Source organism: Zingiber officinale, chromosome 9A (genome assembly GCF_018446385.1).
Source record: "Zingiber officinale cultivar Zhangliang chromosome 9A, Zo_v1.1, whole genome shotgun sequence".
In the NCBI taxonomy this organism is placed as follows: Eukaryota; Viridiplantae; Streptophyta; class Magnoliopsida; order Zingiberales; family Zingiberaceae; genus Zingiber; species Zingiber officinale.
The window spans coordinates 131,676,951-131,696,049 of record NC_056002.1 but is presented as its reverse complement, the minus strand read 5'-3'; the positions used below and the strand labels follow the sequence as shown (position 1 = coordinate 131,696,049).

The 19,099-nt window shown below is 37.3% G+C and overlaps 1 protein-coding gene across 1 annotated transcript; it reads right to left on the bottom strand.

The window, feature by feature from the left end:
* Positions 1-527: 527 nt before the first annotated feature.
* Positions 528-1,073, bottom strand: LOC122019595 (pectinesterase inhibitor 8-like). Its single transcript, XM_042577049.1, has one exon. It carries the CDS (start codon positions 1,071-1,073, stop codon positions 528-530), a length of 546 nt encoding a protein of 181 aa, XP_042432983.1.
* Positions 1,074-19,099: the final 18,026 nt, after the last annotated feature.

Genomic DNA, 19,099 nt, shown 5'->3' with positions numbered 1-19,099 from the left:
AGCCAACTTTCAACCGTCTAGATAACTTAGGGGGTGTTTGGTACGTGTGTTTTTCATTTTCATTTTCTGGAAAACGCGTTTTTTCTGAAAAACGGTATTTGGTTTGCGTTTTCTAAAAAATTGGCTATCGTTTTCTAGAAAAACAGAGAATGACAAAAAGTCATTTTCTGTTTTCTAGAAAACGCGCGTTTTCCAGAAAATGAAAACGGTGCAAACCAAACGCACCCTTAGTTTGCGACATCTATAGTGCTTAATCAACAGTCCCTGTGGATTCGACAAATCTTATATATTACTCACGACGAAATCGTGTACTTGCGCAATCATAACAAGTTTTTAGGGGCATGAAGACCCTCTTAAATTGGAGGTAACTTTTCATTTAAACCCCTCATAGTTTGGTAAAATGCAAATATTTATCTTTTTATTTCCATTTCAGTACCAAATATTTCTGATTTTTGAAATTAAAGCAGAAGTTGAACAGTCGCGTTTTTATTCGTCACGGTGCTCAACGTCCGGCCGACGACCGATCGCTACTTCAGCAAGTTGGTGATGGCGTAACACAAGATAGACAAGTTGACGCCCTCGCTGTCGAGCTGAGCGACGACCGCCGGCGCCGCCTTTCCGGCTTTGGAGAAGCTGCTCCCGCACTGCGACCCCATGCGGATGGCCTGCGTCAGCAGCCCCTTCGCCAAGCCGTAGTCCCTCGCCCGGATGCCGTCGTCGGCCTTGGCCAACGCCGTCCCCATGTCGTCGTAGTTGGTCGAGCAAGCCTCGAGGAGCGCCTTCACGGCCGCGTCCCGCTCGGACGGCACCCGCTCGTCCATCTTGCTCTTCCCGACCTCCGTGGTGTTCAGCCCGAGCTCGGCGGCGATCTGCGCAAGCCGCCACGTGTCTGCCTCCGTCGACCAAGGGCTCTTGTACAGGCGGTTGACGCAGAAGTCGTAGTTCACCCGCCGGTCGCTCTTCGACGCGTCGCTGCAGGTCTGCTCGACGTAGGCGGAGGACGACTGGCCGTGGAGAAGAAGCAGCAGCAGCAGAACCATGGGGAGGGAGGCGAAGGAGAAAGAAGAAGCCATTTTAGAATTTTCAATTATCGATTGACATTGTTGCTATATATATAGCAATGGAGGAAATGAACAGATACAATAATAAATGATTATTATTATTTTTTTTTTGAATTTTGTTTCCAGCTAAATATCTATTCATTTTTTTTACTTTTCAAAAATAATAAATTATTTTACAGAAATTAAATTGGTAAATATTAGAATAAAATTTTGTATTTTGATTTAATTTCTAACCAAAGAATATTTTTTTTCCAAAAATATAAATATTTATAATTAAAATACTATTATAATAATTACGTTCTATTATAAAAAGTAGTGAAGAACTGAAGATCAGATATTAAATTGTTTTACAGAAATAAAATTGGTATTTATTAAATGAATAATAATTGTTTCAATTTAATTAAAATTTCCTCCAATAAATTTTTTATATTAGAATAAAGAAGCCATTTTTAGAATTCTTTATATTTATTTCCTTCAATAAATATACAGATAGATTTACTATATTCTGATACGGTAACTAAAATTAAATATTACTTTGAATTATCGATCAACATTCTTGCTATTTATAGCCAAGAAATGAACAGACAAAATAATAAATAATATTTTTAAAAAAATTGGTATCTTTAATCATTGTTTTAAAAAATGAATCCTATAGGTTAAATTGTTTCAATTTAATTAAAAGTTTTCTAAAAAATATTGTTTTATTAATTTAATTAAAATTATTTAAATTTAATTAACATACTTTTATAATAATTACATTTTATTATAGCAAATATAAATAATAATTACTACCGTTATAATAATAGTTATAATTAGATTTAAATAATTTTAATTACATTAGAGCTAGTTAAATGATTTTTTTTGTATATTATAGCAATTATACCATTAGTAATATTTTCGAATAAAATAAAAAATATATTAATTTAATTAAAAATTTCAACAATAATTTTGTTTATATTAAAATATTTTTATTACTATGTTAATTAAATTAACTTAAAATACTATTATAGGTTTATAGCAATTAAAGACTAGGTTGATCTTTAAAAATCAACACCAGCTAATATTTAGTGTTGATTTTTAATTACTGTCATCACTTCTATAATGGTGTTGATGTAATTAAGTTATGGTGTTAATTTTTAAAAATTAATAAGTAATAATTGTTGCATTTAATAAAGGAGTGTAGAAAAAAATTTATTTTAATTTAATAGATTAAAAAAAATTTAGTCACGTCATATCTTATCCATGGCAATGTGTAGTATGAGTGCTAATTGTTGGACCTCAGCTGTAACCACAAGGCTACGACCTTATTGGTAATAATTATATTCTATTATAGCAAGTATTAAAGACAAAATAATAAATTGATTTATTACTTATTTAATTAAAATTAATTAAATTAACTTATAACATTATTATAGCTAGGGTTGATTTGGTACAATATACTAAATCGAAATCATATATTGTATACCCTATAAAAAAAAAAAATTGACATAAGAAAATTCATAACTATAATGTCCTGAAATTTTGGTATGGTATAATTTTCTTACCATTTATTTTAAAACTTCGGTATCGGTATTGATCTTATTTGAAAGTAGGGGAGATGACATGCAGGCTAGGGGTGACATCGAGGTGATTTGTATATTGACAGGGAGAAGACTTTGAGCTGGGAGAAGATGGCGCTAAGCGATCCTGGAGCTAAGAGTTACGGACCTACACACATCACAGAGAGAGCACACGGAAGTGTTAGTGCAAGAACCAGGGAGGGGGTCCCTGGCACAGACACTTCGACGTTCAAGTCAGGATCGGAGCAATGCCAAAAGTGTGGCAAGAAGAAGATGAACAATAGAACAGTAGTAGATGCGTGCGTGTGGATGCGTATGTATTCATACGTGCACCTTGTCAACAGAGAGGACCCTTTTTTATACCGTCTCTCATAACCTCGGCATTAATGAAGCGTTAGAGAATGTTGAGTGCTAGAGTATGTTAGGTGGTGGAGTATGTACGATGACCTTCCTATATGCGGAGGAAGGCTTCATTGCATGCATATGTTAGAGTAATGACTATTCCTTGATAGATTGTTACGATTCTCTGATAATGTTGTTTCCTAGAGAGAGTTTAACTCGCTCTGGACTGACCGACTGTAGATTAGGAGGCATGCTCATGTGGGGGAGCTAGGCTCCAGATGTTCAACCGGTGCTAGGGCCGAACGAATATAAGCTAAAGGTCATGTCCATTAGTGGGAAGCTAAGCCCTAGAGGTTTGACTAGTTCTAGGGCCGAACGGATGTAAGTTGAGAGTCTTGCATTTGGAGAAGTAGCGAGCTGAGCCCCTAAAGTGCGACCAGCCTTAGAGCCGATCGGGTATGTATTGGTTGGAATTCACTCGTACAATATGTCCAGTCAGACTTTATGTCGGGGGTTCATCTTGTACTTGGTTGCTATACATGAGTATGTTGGTCCCGGTGCGGCCGACAAGAGGAAGGTGAATTGCCTACAAAATAAAATTCAAATCCTTTCTCGATCTTTGACTTGATTAGATTATCACGATTAAATTAAACAATAATAAAACTGAACAATCAAAGAAAGATTTACTAGAAAGTACTCCTTTGCTAAAGGCGGAGTAGCTTCTTACAAAAGACTAGGAAAATGAATATAGTAGTTCAGTTGTTTTTTTTTTTAATTTCCTATCCCCAGAGGTCTTTTTTAACCCCTGAAAAAACCTATCCGTGACTCAGAGGCACCTACAAGCACTACTAGAAATAAGATCCATAAAGATATACATAAATATCCTTATAGTATACTTTTAATGACACCAAAGCTATGGTGATATCATCGAAAAGTATATTGAAATGCGATATTAGCATAGACCCTCTAGTATTACTGGCATTTGTATAATATCATTATAAAATATCTATGCTAACTACAAAACTGTCTTAAATATAAAAATATATTGACTATCGAAAATGTCACGAAAAGTATACTACATGGACATTTATGTATACCTTATTATCATCTTAATAAGGACAAATATAAATGTTTTAAAATTTTTATATAAGGACAATAAAATATGCCAGTAATGATAATTTATAAAGTCATTTTAAATTATCAACTTAACTAATCTATAATGACATTAATTGTCAATTATAATATTTTAAAAAGACATTATATATTGTTACTGATATTTATTTATGATACAAAATATTCACCACAAAATACAAAAAAAAAATATACATCATCACAATTACCCATCATCACAATGCACCACTATATAAAATAGAAAAGTTTTACATTCAAAATATCCAATTCATTCACCACGTCATCACAATTCATCCTATCATCACAAAACTACAAATGCAATACTAATGTAAAAGTATTAAATCCAACACTAAGTAAATACTAACAAAACATTGAGTTTTAGTACTAACAAAGTCTTATAAAATAAAAAACTTAACTAATTTACTATCAACTATCTTCAACCATCATATGCAAACTTCAAGTACTTGTCACCTACAAATATAATCCATAAATTTCTATAGGTAAATTAAACAATGAAAATATAAATATAATAAACATAATTTAAAAGATGGAATATCATACCAAGTGAGAAACAAATAAAATATCATTCCATATGCACTAATAGAAATCTTCACTTATTGCCAACTACATATACATTTCATATTAATTTAAAATTTTAATAGCATGATAAATATAAAAAATTAATAAAAGGTTAAAATCATACCAGATGACAAAGCCAAGCTATCATTTCTCCAAGTGTATCCTTAAACCTTTGTAAAAGATCATAAGGTCTAATTAAATTTTCTTTAGGTTCTTGGATAACTAGTACTTGTACTTCACACTAATTTGGTCCTAGTTTTTGTCTCCCTACTATATTATTTGGATCCATACTGAGAAGCACTCCTTTTGCCATAATTTTTGTCGAATCAAATAAACTTTTGATCAAGACAGAACTTCCAATCTACATGAAAGTATCAGATATAGCAAATGTTTTCAAGATGTGTGGAACATATAATGAAATAGAAATTAAACAAATCTTACCCATAAGGTTGGACGAGATGGAATAGAACCCTGTGGATTACTACTTGATGAAACATGTTAACTATTATTGCAATTTGTAAGAGGATCTGTGTTTGATTGATCAGAAATATTTGTTTCTAACATTGCAATATGTTGACCTTGCTTTTTAATTTGCTCATTTATCATTTCTAAATTTGTATTTTGTTCCATTACTAGTCTATTGCATGTGCCTTGGCTAGGAACTATTCCCCATAAATCAGATGGGCTAACACCATCACCAAGCATACGTACTCAACCAGGTCTATCTGATCCAATGATGCGAGCAAATATATCATTCAGACTCACTTGATCATTATAATCTTCAGGAAGTTAATTTTGTAGTTCTTGTTGGTGCGGGAAGCATCCGACGATCGAACCTGAGTTTTGATAATGACAAAGGATTCAAAGTTAAGGGTTATTGTTATCTAACATGTTGAATGAGTGTTTCAGGAAAGTCCTAACTGCGGTTAGACAGGTGAAAATCCTAGGGGGTGGTAACCCTAGGTCCTAGGGGGCGGTAACCCTAGGTGGAGAAAAGTCCTAGCTGCGGTTAGGCAAAGGGAAAACCCTAGGGGGGTGGTAACCCTAGGTCATAGGGGGTGGTAACCCTATGCGGAAAGGCTTGACAGGTCGATGACTTCAGGCAAAAGTCCTAGGGGGTGGTAACCCTAGGTGGAAAGTCCTGGTGTCGCGAACCAGGTGAAAGACTGGACTAGCCGGGAAGCGGATGTCCAGCAGAAAGTCCGGAAGCGTCTAGTGCTGAGCAAAAGTCCAGTCGATCTGGAGGATCGACTGACAACAGGTAAATCTCCTGAGTGGAGTAGGTGAGGACGCGTTCCCCGTAGAGGGAACAGTAGGCGTCGGGTCGACCTAGGGTTTCCGGTTGGAAATCCGAAGTCAGACTCGGACAGTCCGAAGACTGTCAGTTCTTCTTTACTATGATTTATCAAATTCTAACACTGTCTTGCAGGGTATTTGCTCGGACTAACCTTGTTTTGCAGGAGAGGAACCTGTTGGAAAAAGGTGGTCCGGGCGCCCGGGATGGATCCGGGCGCCCGGAGGTCTAGGCGCCCGGGACCAAGTTTTATCCCTGCCGCGACTTCGCCACGTGGAGCATCCTGGTTGGTTGTCCACGTCACACTCCAGGCGCCCGGAAGGGATCCAGGCACCCGAAATGTCATATAAAAAGAGGGTAGAGGGAGCAGCTAAAGAAACACAATAGATTCTAAGCTTTCTTCTGTGAAGTGCTGCCAACAAGACGACCTTGAAGTGCTACTACTCGACGTCGACGACCCGAAGCTCAGACTCTTCGATCTTTTGTTGTCGGTATTAGTTTACTTATTGCATTAATTGTAATTCAAATTGTAATCTTTCCGATATTATAGTTGTTGCCCACCGAAAGCGGTCAAGGACCGCGGGCCTTCGAGTAGGAGTCGCCATAGGCTCCGAACGAAGTAAAACATCTGCGTCTGTTGTGTTTGCTTTTACTTTCCGCTGCGTTTCTACTCTGTGTTTTAAAATCGTTAAAATAGCCATGAGCGCTATTCACCCCCCCTCCCTCTAGCGCTTTCGATCCATCAATTGGTATCAGAGCGGGGTCGCTTTGAACTGGTGCAACCACCATTCAAGCATTTTTCGTGGCTTTGTCGTTTGTATAGGGTAAAAATAAAACCTTATGCCTTTCGTTTTTCCCTCCAAAATTATTTTCGAAAAATTCATTTTCATCCTTTCATGGTTTATTAATATTGATAAAATATTGAATTTGGCAAAATTTGAAATAATATTTTTTAAATATTTTTTAATAATATTTTATTATTTTTTCTCGAAACTGGTGAACTTCTATTTCTATCCTTCTATACCGCACTGCTAATCCAGGATCAAGTCCTTGTACATTTTTTTTTTGCTATTTTTGTGTGCAAGGTTTTTTAAAAATGGCATTCCAAGAAGGATTCTGCACCGTCCGACCGCCGCTCTTTTCTGGCGAGGACTTTGGATACTGGAAGAACCGGATGGAATACCACCTCAAGACGCAAGTCGAGATGTGGATCATCATCCAGACCGGACTCGAACTTCCACGTGACGACACCGGAGAACTTATCTCATGCATCAACTGGGATTCTAGCACAATGAAAAAAGTTGAAGCCGATGCCAAAGCAACCTGCATGCTACAATGTGACCTAACCAATGAAGAACTGAACTGCATCGGCCCCTTCGCAAGTGCAAAAGAGTTGTGGCAAAAGTTGATAGAACTACATGAGGGCACTTCCGACGCTCAAGTAAGTAAGCATAATTTAATAAATGATTTATTTGAATTAGATGTGCAGAATAATACTACTTCGGCCGAGGAAGGTGTTACGATGGTTGCAGGTACAAGTAAGACAGAGGAAAAGATATAGTCCGAGTCTTCAGATGAATCCGGGTCCGACGTAGAAGAACCGACGAGCTTCCTAGCTCTACCAGTACTAGCAACCGTGGCGGAAACTGAGTCCGAGTATGAGTCAGAAACCGAGAGCGAATCCGAGACTGAGTCTGATCGAAGCCACGAATCCGCATTCGTTTTCGAAGGACCAGAACCCACTGTAAGTTCACTACTTGCAGAATTTCAATTAGATAACTTGCATGAATTATTACCTTACTTAGTAAAAAAGTTGGCTAAATCCAACGTCCGGGTTAAGTCGCTCCAAAAGGAGGTAACTGTTGGATCGAGACCGCGCTAGAGGGGGGGAGGTGAATAGCGCTCGTGGCTATTTCTTTCGATTCGTAAAACAAATGAGTAAAAGCGCAGCGGAATGAAGAAATAACAAACACAGAGAGACAAGGAGATTTACTTCGTTCGGAGCGTAAGGCGACTCCTACTCGAAGGCCCGCGATCCTTGATAGCTTTCCGTGGGCAACAACTATAAGCACGATAAAAATATTACAGACTAATTACAATTCAAAGTAGTAAATAGATTATACCGACAACAAAAACTAAATCTGAAGCTCCGGGTTGTCGGGGTGTCGTTGCAGCACTTTCTGGATCGAGTCGTTAGCAGCTTGTTGCAGAGAGATTGCTTAGAAGATTGTTATTTTTGAAGCTGCACCTCGACCCTTCTTTTATATGAAGTTCCGGGCGCCTGGATCCCTTCCGAGCGCCTGGAGTGTGACGTGGCCAACCAACCAGGATGGTCCACCTGGCAAAGTCACGACAGGGATAAAGTTTGGTCCCGACGCCTGGACCTGTTCCGGGCGCTCGGACCTCCGGGCGCCCGGATCCATCCCGGGCGCCCGGACAGCCTTTTTCCAGCAGGTTCCTCACCTGCAAACAAAGGTTAGTCTGAGCAAAATCCCCTGCAAGACAGTGTTAGAATAAGATAAAACATTGTAAAGAAGAATTGACAGTCTTCGGATTTCCTGCCGGAAATCCTAGGTCGACCCGACGCCTACTGTTCCCTCTACGGGAAACGCGTCCTCACCTACTCCACTCAGGAGATTTACCTGTTGCCAGTCGATCCTCCAGATTGACTGGACTTTTGCTTAGCACTCGACGCTTCCGGACTTCCTGCTGGACATCCGCTTCCCGGCCAGTCCAGTCTTTCACCTTGTTCGCGACACCAGGACTTTCCACCTAGGGTTACCACCCCCTAGGATTTTTGCCTGAAGCCATCGACCTGCCAAGACTTTCCACATAGGGTTACCACCCCCTATGACCTAAGGTTTTCACCCCCTAGGGTTTTCCACCTGCCTAACCGCAGCTAGGACTTTCCTGAAATACTCATTCAAACATGTTAGATCACACACTAACTTAACTTTGAATCCTTTGCCATTATCAAAACTAAGGTTCGATCGTCGGATGCTTCTGCACCAACAATCTCCCCCTTTTTGATAATGGCAACCGAAATTCAATGTTAAGTAAAAATTATGCAGTTATATATAAGCACAAGAAGCGTGATATAAAAAATAAGCATAAACATAGCTCCCCCTTAATACAGGCTTCCTTTAAAACATTTTCTTTGAATTTCTATTTTATTTCTTTCTTTGAATTTCTCTACTTTCTTTCTTTGAATTTCTCTACTCTCCCCCTTTGCCATATATCAAAAATGAGCTAGTTTTGAAAAACTTAATTTTTCAAGACAGAATTTAGCAGAAACTACTTTGACTTAGGCAAGGAGCAAGTGTAAGGCAACACCTTAGAATAGCAATTTTATCAATTGATTTTGCTTGAAGAGATTTGCAAAGAGGAACTCTTTTTAACTTAGTGTGTTTTGAGGAAAAAATTTTCAAACAAAAATTTAACTTCAGAAATAAACAAAATTTTCAACTTCAGAAATTTTCTGAAAGAAAAAATATTCAGGTTTTTAAAGAAAATTTTCAAAGGAAAAAACATTTTTCAAAGCTTTAAAAACTACATTTTTTCGAAGAGGTTTTAGCTTAAATAACTTTTTAAGAAAACAATTCAGAATAGAGGATACTAGAAAATTTGGAGAAAGGTTTTGAAAGGACTGCTTTGACATGTGTTTCAAAATTCTTAAGGCAAAGGAGAAGTGATAACCTTGATAGAATGTCATTTTGTTTTAGTAAGGTATCAGAGCCCTACAGTCCCAGCATGAGTATAGATTTGTCTTGATCAGGTATCAGATCCCTTAAGTACATACATGCTAAAACTTATTATTTCCTTCACCAATTGTCTAACCGTTTAGCTACTTGCTGATTGCCTAGAGGGCAACAGTGTTCACTTGGTTTAGTCAAGTCAAGTCAATTGATCCAGTTAGATTGTACTAAGGCTGGAAGACTTGATTTGATTACTGTTAATTATGTATTTAATGCCCAGACTCATATTGATGCACAGAAATAAGCATTCTTGAGTCCAGGCTGTACCCTATGCATCTCACACCGTTCTATGTTTTACAAACACAATCAAGGTAAACCTAGGTGTTTGTGAGATGCTCTGGTTGAGTCCTGGGGGAACATGATTTCTAGGGTCAAATCCTAGACTAAATCTAACTTTCGAAAGTCTAGCAAAGTGGGGATTTTGGAAAATCAGTTTTGCCTAGAAGTTAAAAAAAATGTGACTAAAAGACTAATCTATTAGATTAAGGTATAGTCAATCAAACCTGAAGTGAACCCGTCTATTAGACTAAAAGTTGACATAGATAAAGGAGTCATAACAGAGCTGCTACAAGCTGTACTTAGAGTCATAATAGAGCAACAGTAGGATCTACTGAGATGAGGAGGGAGGTGGTCCGGAACCCAGTGACCGGAGTAGTGTCAGGAGCTCAGTGTGACGAGCCCGGTCGTCCTCTCGTAGATCTCGGCGCAAGTCGGAGAGCTCCTGTCGTACGTCTCGTCGTAAGTCGGAGACCTCCTGTCAGACCTCTCGTCGAAGATCGGAGACCTCTCGCCGCATGGACTGATGAAACTCGGAGTTCTCGTGCTGGAGACTCGATATAGCCCTCTCTAGTCCGGAAACTCGGTCAGCGAGAGTGCGGGGAGCTGGGTGTGGTGCTCGAGGTGGTGGTGGGGCAGGAGCAGCCTCCTCAGGAAATAGTGCCAACATGAACTCATCATGCTCTGCCTCCTCCGCCTGCTGGTGCTGTGCCCCCCTACGCCAGGACATGGTACCCTCATCGTCTATATGGATATTTGCTAGGGAAAAGTTCCTAGCTCCTATGATGTCAAACTCGGTCATGTAGCGGATGTCACCTCTGGTGACATCAATGTGTAATGAGGACATATAAGCTGTCAGAATATGACAATAAGGCATATGTACTCGTCTGCTGGTCACGTATCCAGCTGCATAAATAATAGTGGAAAAGATGTGAAGGCTGATGTCTATGTCTAACCTCTGACACAGGGCATAGAGCAGGAAGGAGTGAAATGGATGCATTACCGCAATGTCGTGAGTGGTCAGCGGTAGAATACAAAGTACTAGAACCCTATAAAGGGCGTAGTCCTGAATTCTAAGGTTAAGTGACCTAAACTGGGCCTCAGTGGGATCACGCTGGTCCTCAAAGAAGGACGAATAGATCGTATCGAGGGTAATATGTGAGTAGGGATCTCCAAAAGGTAGCTCCCTAGGAGGATAGCATAAAAAAGTGCAGGGTGACTCTCGTAACCCTAGAAACTCACGAATGGTGGTGGGAGATAATGTGATATCTGTGCCAGCTGCCCTAGTGGTATAGGAGTAGTCGTCTACTTTCACTAGGTTGTTGTAAAATTCGGCACATAAACTTATGTTTACTGGGCTGGTACACTCAACTAGGTTTCGCAGCCTATAGTGGTTTATAGTCTCGGAGACTGGAATACAAGAGCGTAAAAAGAACGATCTGTCTATACATTTGGTTCAAATGGCCATGTAATTTGTTGACATAAACTTAATCCTAAGTTCGTCGGTGGGAAACCTAGGGTCAATGCTAGGGGTAGAGGGCCCATCACCAGACTTAGTACGCTTCCTAAATTTTAAACTAATATTATACTGAGAAATAAACAAGCATTATAAGGAATGAAGTTTAGGAGGGGGTTAGTCATTTTACCGAGGAGCCATTGATAGAAATTTTAGAACTGACGACCTCGGTTGAGTTACGACTCCGTATTAACCGCGAAAAATTTAAATTTTGAAAGTCTTCGCAGGTAAGCCAAGAAGCTTTAAGGAAAACTTTGGTGCAAGGGTAGGGGGCGCCTCCTGCCCCCTATATATAAGGGAGTCCGGGCGCCCGGACGTGTTCCGGGCGCCCGGGGTCGTGTGAGGCGAGGCGCCCGGAATCGCTGCGGGCACCCGGGGTCTGAATACCGGGGGCGCCCGCCCCCGGTTTTTGACCTTTGTATATATATAATTATTATTATTAATGTTTTAATTAACTTAAAGATGCTTAAGTAAACTTGATTTTTAAACATGTTTAATTGAGAATTAATTCAAATTTTGAATTGAGTTTAAAGTAATTTGAAATTGAGTTTAAAATAATTTTGAAATTGAGTTTAAAATAATTTTGAAATTGAGTTTTAAAATAATTTTGAAATTTGGTTTAAAATAGTTTTGAAATTGGGTTTAACATAATTTTGAAATTGGGTTTAAAATAATTTTGAAATTGAGTTTAAAATAATTTTGAAATTGAGTTTAAAATTGTTTTTGAAATTGAGTTTTAAAATAATTTTGAAATTGAGTTTAAAATAATTTTGAAATTGAGTTTAAAATTGTTTTTGAAATTGAGTTTTAAAATAATTTTGAAATTGAGTTTAAAATTGTTTTTGAAATTGAGTTTTAAAATAATTTTGAAATTGAGTTTAAAATAATTTTGAAATTGGGTTTAAAATAATTTTGAAATTGAGTTTAAAATAATTTTGAAATTGGTTTAAAATAATTTTGAAAATTGGGTTTAAAATAATTTTGTTGAATTAACTTGATTTAAGTCAATTTTAATTTAGTCATCTCACCCGATCTAAATTTTCAATCAGGGAACCCTATAATTGTTGTGAGATGAATTGAGGTTCAGTTTAAGGAGTTGGTTTAACTTTGTGTTAGATTCAGGTTTAGCTTTGGGTTTAACAAGTAAGCATTCTTTGGATAAACTTCTGGGCTATGGTGAGTCACAAGGAACTCATTAAAGTAACCATGCCTTCGAGGTTTTCCAAATAGTCCTACCCATTGAGCTTAATACTAAACCTTGGTCTAACTAGTTAGGATCCATTTAAGGGTAGCTTCGGTCAGTTCCACTTGGCCAAATGCACCAGGTCGAAGCCATATCTTCCTAGACATGCGATGCCCAGGCTTCCCTAACGTACTATAATCCAAAAACTTCACCAGTACCGTGGGTCAAGTTAAACCTAGCCCATTTTATCTAACCTTAATTACCCTGCCGGATAGTCTGCTCTTGGTTACCCTTATCGGGTGGATTAAGTTTGGAGGTGCCAGATAATCTGGAGCCTTCCTTTGGATTTTTGATTTAATTAAATTCGGTTTTAACTTGATTTTAATTTAATTTCGATATTTTAATTTTGAATTTTGAATTTAATTTTTGAATTTATAATTTAATTTCGAATTTTGAATTTCTGAATTTAATATTTAATTTCGAATTTTGAATTTAAAATTTAATTTCGAATTTTGAATTTGATTTTTGAATTTAAAATTTAATTTCGAATTTTTTGAATTTATTATTTAATTTCGAATTTTGAATTTCTAAATTTAGTATTTAATTTCGAATTTTGAATTTTTGAATTTCGAATTTTGAATTTCTGAATTTAATATTTAACTTCGAATTTTATAGGTTAATTTTGAATATAATTTTTTTTTTAAAATTTAAATTTTTAATATCGTTTTTCTTTTTGCTCCCCCTGGATCATGGCCTCGATATGGTCTATCGAGGTAGTGTATTTGATCCTTTGATCCTTCGGGACCCAGTATTGACTAAGTCCAACTTGATTGATCAATTTGGACTTGGGGACCCATGCTTGGACTGAGTTACTACTTTGTTTGTATATTAAGGATAAGTAAGATTTATATTTACTTTTATATCCCAGCCCAGTTCTATTGTAAATGACCCTTTGTGTCCCAAGAATTAAGTCCAAGTTCTTGGAGCCCAAAGAAAACCGTTCTAAGGTAGTTTTTAAATCTTTAACCTGATTTTTTAGACTTGAATTTTCTTCCTCAAGTTTTTGAACTTGAGTTGGAAATTCAGTCTGACTCTGGTCAGGTAAGGGTTTAGTGTCAGCCACTTCTTTAAGGACAGTTATTTCCTTTAGAAGTGACTTAACTTTCAGGTTTGACTTAGCTAATTTGCGCAATAAATAACTAACTAAAATGTTTAACCGGGAGATACTTACAGCGGGGTCTGGTCCTTCGGAAACGGATACGGATCCGTGGCTTTGCTCGAACTCCGCCTCAGACTCGCTCTCGCTTCCGGATTCGACGATTTGATCCCGGGCCATTAATGCGAGTAGACTCGTCTGTTCGAGCTCGTCGTCGTCGTCCTCCGATGAAGATTCGTCCTATGTTTCCTTAAGGACCTTTTTCTTTCTTTGCTTTTTGACCTCCTTCAGGTTAGGGCAGTTGGATTTGATGTGCCCTTTTTGGTTGCACCCGTAGCATGTAACTTCAAACTTCATCTTTGAGTTCTGTGACCCTTCCTTCGTTTTCACTGCCTTCTTTAGATCTCTTTTGTTGAAGCCCTTCGTCTTGTAGAGCTTCTTTACGAGGTTTATCAGCTCGGTTGTAATTTCAATGTCTTCATCGTCTGAGTCTGGTTCATCTTCCGACTCCGGTTCCGTTCTTCGTCGTGATCTCGGTTCCCGTGTTCGACATGTGCCTGCAACCAACGTAATACCTTTCTCGGTTGGCTGTGTATTAGTCTGCTCATGAAGTTCAAATTCACAAAATAGTTCGTCTAATTTTAATGAAGACAAGTCCTTGGAAACTTTGTAGGCATCTACCATTGATGCCCACAATGTGTTCCTTGGAAATGAGTTTAAAGCATACCTTATGATGTCCCGATTCTCTATCTTCTGCCCGATTCCGTGAAGAGAATTGAGGATGTCTTGGATTCTCGCATGTAGGGAATTCGCCGTCTCGCCTTCCTGCATCTTTAGATTATATAATTTATTAAGTAAAAGATCTCTTTTACTTACCTTGGCGTCGTTAGTGCCTTCGTGGAGTTCGACTAGCTTTTCCCAGAGCTCCTTTGCGGAAGAGAACGGGCCGACCCTGTTGAGTTCTTCTTTGGAAAGGCCGCACTGGAGGGTGCAGGTAGCTTTGGTGTCGGCTTCCACCTTTTTGATTAGAGGGGCGTCCCACTTCTCGCAGGGAGTTGGTTTGCCGTCGTCATCGGAAGGTAGCTGAAGTCCCGTCTTAATGATCATCCATGTTTCGAACTGGATCTTCAGATACATCTCCATTCTTCCCTTCCAGTAGCCGAAATCATCTCCGGAGAACAGTGGGGGACGAACAGTACTGAACCCCTCTTGTTGAGCCATTTGTAATATGCAACAAGAACAACAAAAATATATGTTCCAAGACTAAGTCTTGGATTAGTAGTGTGGGAATAAAGAATAGTAATAATAACGAGCTCAAGTGGTGTTGTACCAACTTCAAGCAAAAAGCCGATTCGATAAAAGAATTAGAATAAAGCTATAAGGCTAGATTCTAATTGACTCTGAAAAATATAAAATACCACGAAAAATTTGTTTTGAAAGGTGGTTGCACCAATTCAAAACAACCCCGCTCTGATACCAATTGTTGGATCGAGACCGTGCTAGAGGGGGGGGGGGTGAATAGCGCTCGTGGCTATTTCTTTCGATTCGTAAAACAAATGAGTAAAAGCGCAGCGGAATGAAGAAATAACAAACACAGAGAGAAAAGGAGATTTACTTCGTTCGGAGCCTAAGGCGACTCCTACTCGAAGGCCCGCGATCCTTGATCGCTTTCCGTGGGCAACAACTATTAGCACGATAAAAATATTACAGACTAATTACAATTCAAAGTAGTAAACAGATTATACCGACAACAAAAACTAAATCTGAAGCTCCGGGTTGTCGGGGTGTCGTTGCAGCACTTTCTGGATAGAGTCGTTAGCAGCTTGTTGCAGAGAGATTGCTTAGAAGATTGTTGTTTTTGAAGCTGCACCTCGACCCTTCTTTTATATGAAGTTCCGGGCGCCTGGATCCCTTCCGGGCACCTGGAGTGTGACGTGGCCAACCAACCAGGATGCTCCACGTGGAGAAGTCGCGGCAGGGATAAAGTTTGGTCCCGGGCGCCTGGACCTGTTCCGGGCGCCCAGACCTCCGGGCGCCCGGATCCATCCCAGGCGCCCGGACATCCTTTTTCCAGCAGGTTCCTCACCTGCAAACAAAGGTTAGTCCGAGCAAAATCCCCTGCAAGACAGTGTTAGAATAAGATAAAACATTGTAAAGAAGAATTGACAGTCTTCGGACTGTCAGAGTCTGACTTCGAATTTCCTGCCGGAAATCCTAGGTCGACCCGACGCCTACTGTTTCCTCTACGGGGAACGCGTCCTCACCTACTCCACTCAGGAGATTTACCTATTGCCAGTCGATCCTCCAGATTGACTGGACTTTTGCTTAGCACTCGACGCTTCCGGACTTCCTGCTGGACATCCGCTTCCCGGCTAGTCCAGTCTTTCACCTTGTTCGCGACACCAGGACTTTCCACCTAGGGTTACCACCCCCTAGGATTTTTGCCTGAAGCCATCGACCTGCCAAGACTTTCCACATAGGGTTACCACCCCCTATGACCTAGGGTTTTCACCCCCTAGGGTTTTCCACCTGCCTAACCGCAGCTAGGACTTTCCTGAAATACTCATTCAAACATGTTAGATCACACACTAACTTAACTTTGAATCCTTTGCCATTATCAAAACTAAGGTTCGATCGTCGGATGCTTCTGCACCAACAGTAACAACCCTTAAGGAAGCGACTGACTCGATCTCTTTAACTGAGTCAGTTCAAATTGGAAGTTCAACTCAAGTCCAACAACTTGAGGAAGAAAATTCCAATTTGAAAGCTCAAATTAAAGAACTCAAGGACACGTTGGAATGGTTCACCTTGGGCTCCAAGAATCTGGATCTGATTCTTGGAAAACAGCGAGCCGTTTACAACAAAACTGGACTTAGATTTAAAACTAAAATAAAATACAGATCATATTTATCACTAGTTAATAGAAATAATAGAAAAATTCTCCAAGCATGGGTGCCAAAATCCAACTTGGTTAATCAAGTTGGAACTGGTCACTATTGGGTCCCCAAGGATCAAGTCTATTACCTTGATAGACCATATCGAGGCTATGATCCAGGGGGAGCTAATAGAAAAACAATATTAAGAACATAATTCAAATTAATATTCAAATAAAAAATTAAATTCAAAATTCAAAATTCAATTAAATATTAAATTCAAAATTCAAAATTCAATTAAAAATTAAAAATTAAAAATTCAAAATTCACTTAAAAATTTGAAATTAAATTAAAAATTAAAAATTAAAAATTAAAAATTAAAAATTAAATTCAAAATTCAAAATTAAAAATTAAATTCAAAATTCAAAATTCAATTAAAAATTTGAAATTAAATTAAATTCAAAATTCAATTCGAAATTAATTCAAAATTAAAAATAAATTTCAACTTAAGTTAAATAAAAATAGATGGAGGATCCAGACTCGCTGGCACCCCTAACTGAACTACCCGACAGGGTAACTGAACCTAATCTATCCGAAATGGGTAAACAAGAGTAGACTACCTGGTAGGGTAATTAAGGATAGATTAAAAAGGGTTAGATTTAACTTGAAACACAGTACTGGTGAAGTTTTTGGATGATAGTACGTTAGGGAAACTTGGGCATCGCATGTCTAGGAAGATATGACTTCGACCTGGTGCATTTGGCCAAGTGGAACTGACCGAAGCTACTCTTAAATGAATCCTAACTAGTTAGACCAAGGGTTAGTATTAAGTTCAATGGGTAGGACTATTTGGAAAACCTCAAAGACATGGTTACTTTAATGAGTTCCTTGTGACTCACCATAGCCCAAAAGTTTATCCAAAGAATGCTTACTTGTTGAATCCAAAGTTAAACCTGAATCTAACACAAAGTTAAACCAAACCCTTAAATAGAACCTCAATTCATCTCACAACAATTATAGGATTACCTGATTAAAAACTTAGATCGGGTGAGATGACTAAGAAATTTAAAATTTCAAAATTAAAACCTTTCATTTTAAAAAATCTTCTAAAACTTCATTTCAAAATTATTTGAAAAACCTTTCAAAATCATTTTAAAAAATCTTTTAAAATTTAATTTCAAAATTATTTGAAAAATCTTTTTAAATCATTTAAAAATCTTTTAAAACTGAATTTTAAAAAAAAATCCATTAAAAATTATTTGAAAAAAAACTCTTTTAAAAATCATTTAAAATTATTTGAAAAATATTTTGAAAATTCATTTCAAAAATCTTTTGAAAATGCATTTCAAAATCATTAATTTTTTTTAAAAATCATTTCAAAATATTATTCAATTAATTTTAGAATGTTATTCAATTAATTTAAAAGGGTTTAAAAATCTTTAATTCTCAAATCATATTATAAAATTATGATTGCAAATGTTAACTCCATCTCACGTTCACTCATATGCTAAACATGCTTGTTTATCTAGAATGAGTGAGATGGAAAGATAGGAAAATTATTTTTTAACCTCTCATGCTTGGACTCCTGAACTCAAAGAATTTATTAAGACATTTATTAAGAGGAAGTGATTTTAAATTGGTTTTAAAATTAGTTTTTCGTTAAAATAAAATTTTAACTTGACCTCAAAATTAAAAACTAATTTTTACTTATCTTCAAAAATTAAGGTTAATCTTAACTTAACTTTTAAATTGAAATTATTTATTACCTGGCTTTTAAATTATAACTCTTCTAGAATGTTTTCAAAGCTAAGACTTTATGTAAAACCTCTTTAAGCTAAGTACTTAATCAAGTCTTCTTTGACTAAGCTTAGTTAGCCTATACTCTAAACTTAGCTATTTGGCAAGAAGTTTTCTCAAGGCAATCATTTTTAAGCTAAATATATAGCTAAGTATTTTCAAATTTAGCTAAGTATTTTTTAAAGACAAAAATAACCTTATCTTAGCTAAAAGTATCTCTCAAACTAAAGGAAATGGAAATATTAAGATTTAGCATACTTGTACTTTAGGGCTCTGATACCTGATCAACACCAATTAGATAATTTAATTGTTGCTTGGACTTAAGGACCAACTAAAAAAATAACCTAAATTAAAATATTAGCTACTCTCTCTCTTCAACCTAAAATTAACAAGTTCCTTTTCAAAGATAAGTATTACTTTATTCAAAATTAAGCTAAATTTCTTTTCACTTAAGTTATATTTTTAAAATTCTATGTTTGCAAAAGGCTTAGCTAAGTGATTCATAGAGCAACTTTCAAACTTTTTTCAAACTTAGCCAACCTTGAAACATAACTTTATAAATTCTTGCTAAGATATT

Excerpts from the sequence above, each read along its gene's own strand:
- LOC122019595 (XM_042577049.1), bottom strand. The coding sequence starts at position 1,073 with ATGGCTTCTTCTTTCTCCTTCGCCTCCCTCCCCATGGTTCTGCTGCTG.